The 4,715-nt window shown below is 39.5% G+C and overlaps 1 protein-coding gene across 1 annotated transcript in view; it reads left to right on the top strand.

Moving 5' to 3' along the window:
- Positions 1 to 1,752, top strand: part of DAP (death-associated protein) — a gene marked incomplete at its 5' end in the record, with an annotated part of 4,557 nt that extends 2,805 nt beyond the window's left edge. The window contains one exon of the mRNA XM_009576501.1: positions 1,037 to 1,752. Coding sequence (XP_009574796.1) covers positions 1,037 to 1,156 — 120 coding nt within the window. The remainder of the gene's footprint in view (positions 1 to 1,036) is intronic.
- Between the last annotated feature and the right edge of the window lie 2,963 nt (positions 1,753 to 4,715).

Below are 4,715 nucleotides of genomic sequence, written 5' to 3' on the forward strand. Positions count from 1 at the left end.
CATTCCTGCAGTAGGTTTCCTTGTGCAGGTAGTTTTTCACCCTGCCTTACCTTGTTTGTGAAATGGTGTGCTGTTTTAATCCCAGCCGGCCACTAAGCCCCACACATCCGCTCGCTCACCCCCCCCCGTGGGATGGGGGAGGGAATCAGAAGAGTAAAAGTGAGAAAACTCATGGGTTGAGATAAAGACAGTTTAATAGGTAAGGCAAAAGCCATGCACACAAGCAAAACAAAACAAGGAGTTCATTCGCTACTTCCCATCGGCAGGCAGGTGTTCAGCCATCTCCAGGAAAGCAGGGCTCCATCACGCATAATGGTTACTTGGGAAGACAAACGCCATCACTCCGAACATCCCCCCCTTCCTTCTTCTTCCCCCAGCTTTATATGCTGAGCATGACGTCCTATGGTATGGAATATCCCTTTGGTCAGTTGGGGTCAGCTGTCCCAGCTGTGTCCCCGCCAACTGCTTGTGCCTCCCCCAGCCTCCTCGCTGGTGGGGTGGGGTGAGGAGCAGAAAAGGCCTTGACCTTGTGCAAGCACCGCTCAGCAGTACCTCAAACATCCCTGTGTTATCAACACTGTTTCCAGCACAGATCCAAAACATAGCCCCGTACTAGCTACTGTGAAGAAAATTAACTCTATCCCAGCCAAAACCAGCACAAATAGTCTCCTCTTTCTGGTTGCTCTGTGAAAACCAAATAGGTCAAGGAGATCCGACCATACAGAGCCAGTGAAAGTGGTGTAGTATGAGGAGCCATTAAGCACTGAAGATAGGAAAGGGGTTTTTTCCCTTGGGTCGCATTAAGATACTGCATTCTTGGATGGTGTGTCTAATTGGAAGAAGCGAAACTTGTATAAGTGAAATTTTGAAGTTGGCTGAAAGAATGGCAAGATGGGATGTGTACGGGGGGACTTCAGAGTAACATGCAACACTGTTTTCCATCTGCTCTTCACATTTTTAAAAACTTACATCCACTTGAACTGGAAAGTACACTTTTAAGATTTCTTAAATTTTTCCTGGTGTGTTCTTTGAACAGGGTGATAAGGACTTCCCTCCAGCTGCAGCTCAGGTGGCTCATCAGAAACCACATCCTTCTGTGGAAAAGCTTCCTCACCCGCAACATGTCAAACAGCACATCCACCAGCCTCGCAAGTGAGCTCTCCATCAAAATCTCAGCCAAACTGCCGTCAGTGAATAAGTTTTCGAGAGAAGGTGAAAACCCTTTAGGATTCACACTGTCAAAGCAGTAAAATTGACCTCTAAAATAATATGCTGTTTCTTTTACTTTAATTCTCAAGGGTTAATAAGAATGAAGACATTGTTCAGTTGTTATCCCAGATGGAAAATTCTCTATTAAGTATTTGCTGATCAAGGGTGGTTTTTTTAAGATTTTCTTATTGCCAAGATAAAACTTCAGTATGAATAATATGATTAATGAGCTTAAAACTTGTACTTTTAGTTGTGGCATCGCAATAGCAGATAGTTAATGTAGTTTTTATGCTAAGCCAGTAAGGAAGAATAGCCCTTTTGTACTGGTACCTTTACTATCTGGAGGGAGTTTGTTGTGTGTGTTGAGACAGAAATCGGTGGTTGTCTTGATTACGTAGAACCCTTGCAGTCTTCAGTATCCTACAGTGTTACTTACACCCAAGTAGCTGTGCCCTCTGATTTCAACTAGTGAGATAAAAGGGCTCAAAAACATTCTCACATGGGCAGAAATCCAGCTGAATCTTCTTTACACCCCTTTGCACTTGGAGGTCTGTGGGTATGGAGGGGGGAGAGAAATCAGAGTTACAAGAACGCTGCTGCTGTAGGCAACTGATTTGTGATCTCGTGGGTCTCACTGGAGGCTGTATTTTTACGAGGTGATGATTTCTCAACTCCAATAGCAAGCTGAAGGAGCTCAGGACCCTCCAGAACTGAACTTAAAATAAACCGGTGAAAAATCTGTTTTCTTTTTTTAACTTACAGTTTGAGATCATTGTTTGAAATTAAGAGATACCATTAGTAAATGCGTTTAACTTTATGACCCAACCTCTCTTGTGCATCATATTTTTCCTACTCTTCTTATTGTGAATAAGGACAGTGAATAAGGACAGTAGTGATATGAGGGAATAAAAAAGTTACTTTTCAAATAGAGCAATTGGATTAGTTCTGGCCACATAATTAAATCTTTTGATTGCACCGTTCAAAATCACTTAGCTCTAACATTTTCTTTCTGCAACTCATCTCTGTAAAACCCACGAAAATGATTTTTTAAACATTCCACCTACATTTTTAAAGTGTTCTTCTGTTTTTAACTGACTATAAATACAGCACAGCCTTTAGTACCCTCTAGGTTTATAAAACTTCTAATAACATCAAAAAAGTGGGTACCGGAGCTAGCGCTGCAAATATTCACCTGGCAAATCAGTGAAAGTTTGGGGCCACTTGGGGCTTTACTAGTTCATTTATGTTTAAAATCAAATAGTATAGAAAACCAGTGAGGAGAGTTTTAAAAAGACTATTTTTAAAAATTTCTGCAGATTAATTATTCCCTGAGTAGCTGATTTAAAACAACAACAACAAAAAAATCATGTGAAATATGGCCCATTTCACAAGTGGAATAACTCAATTCACGTGGGTGAGAGGGACCTGGCGTTTCCATCTCTTCATAGGCTTGAAATGGAAATGATGTTTTGCAAAGGATATGCATGGATATATTTATTCGACACCCAAGGAAGGATGTACAATCTGTATATGCAGTCCTTATTTTCAATTTAATTAGATAACTGTACTTGCCTTAAGGAACGAGTGTTGTTTATAAGAATTATTCTGTATTAGAATATGCATAATTTTTAAAATACGCTTTCTGTTTCTGATGTCGGTACGTCTGAGGCCTTGTTCGTAGCCACTCATGAGTCTACAAGTGATTCACACATGAGTAACTCATTCATAAGGGTAGCATTTTTGAGCCTTGTGGAATATCTGCACGAGGTAATTTGCTGGCAGGAACATTTGCAAATTCAGGACAGAAAGTGGTGGCATCTCGTTGATGGTGCAGCCAGTAGCTGTCAGTGTGCTGCGTCAGCGATGAAGCGGATCATCGCAGGCGCTTGGTACTGGTTGCTGCTGGCTTGACAGTGAGCTGGACAGTCTTGTGCCTACATCTGAAGGAGTGTCTAGACTCCAGCTGTAGTCAATGGTGATGCAGTCAAGACAGTTGGTAGAGTTTAGGTATGGCCAAATGGAAGTGTCTTTCAAGATGGGCTGGATCACTTTCGACTCCATTGACTGCAGTGGAAAACTAAATGTACCTCAGTGTAGAAGCACATGATTAGGTGGGGCTGGGTACCTCTACTCTGTGTCTAGTAATAGCTGGTAGAAATGTGTATTTCTGTCTTCTGAAAGCAACACCACATTTTCATTCTAATACTAAAAGTTAGGAACATGGATGCTTTTGAATTACGAACTACTGCTCCTGGTTGTTAATGCAATATATACAGCATATATAGACAATACCTGAATTTTGTCTTTGATTACTTAGATGGATATGTGAGTTTGTACAACGGAGTATGACTCTCAAGATAGCTTTAGTGGCTTTTAGAGTGCAGGAATTCCTATATGGTTAGAAAATGTCTCTGTATGAAAGCATATTATATATTGTTGGGAGGTATCCATGTTTATGCATAGGTCTCCTTACCAAAACATGACCTTGCCAAAATAAAGAATCATAACTGGTGATCTGGATTGCCTACTGATGGTTATTGATACTTTTAAAATATGTTACAATAACATACAAGCACAGGAGATGTTCAGATGTTACCTTGAAATGATTGCAAAAGAAATTTTCTGTAATTGTCAATGTGGCAATAATGCAACAATAAAGCATGAAGTTGTATATTGGGCTCTTTTTTCTGTAAGTACAATGTAAGTCGACAGGGTGCGGTTTTGTGGGGTTTATGGGATTTTATTACAGAATGCTGCACAATTAATCAACATTTTATAAATAGTGAAATTTATTAGGAAGTTTTATGACACAGTGGATGAGCTGTTTTGGATAGTTCAGTCTCATTTAAAATAAAAACTAGATGCTACCAGCTAGAGTGGGAGTTGCTGTTTTCCACTATGAAATTGGAGATCCTCACTCGATCTTTACGAAGCTTTTGAATCTAAGCCTGGTAATAAATCACTATGGTAAAGGAAATGAAATTTAACATTTTCTATTGCTTTTCAAGTTCTAATCTTCTTTCAGAAAAAGAAAGTATTGTAATCAGAAGTGGCAAGCTTCTCATAAAACTACAGTTAACATTACATAGTGCATGCCATAACACAAGTGATTCACAAAAGAGTTTGGAGAAATGACCGTAGTGTTTCTGGAAGCTTTCTGATACTTTGGGCATCCTATATTTAGTATATGTGTAGTGTGTATATAATACAACAAATATATGTGATACAGTGCAGATATGATAGCTTTACTGCCCTGGGACTATTGCAATGTTACATCCTTAAACTCTGCACTCACATAATGATGTGCTACATTATTCAAAAAATGTCTTCTTTCATGAAAATTTGAGGAAAATACATGTGCATGACATCTGGCATGCTGCTGATTGAGTTGTCCATAATTATTACAAGTTCCATGGCCCTGCTATCCGCAGTATTGCAAATGTTTTTAGTCATTAGAAATTATTTGTTTCTAGTTTCAACAGTATGATTTACCCTTTTGTCATCAA

Source organism: Fulmarus glacialis, unplaced genomic scaffold, assembly GCF_000690835.1.
Source record: "Fulmarus glacialis isolate BGI_N327 unplaced genomic scaffold, ASM69083v1 scaffold3884, whole genome shotgun sequence".
NCBI lineage: Eukaryota > Metazoa > Chordata > Aves > Procellariiformes > Procellariidae > Fulmarus > Fulmarus glacialis.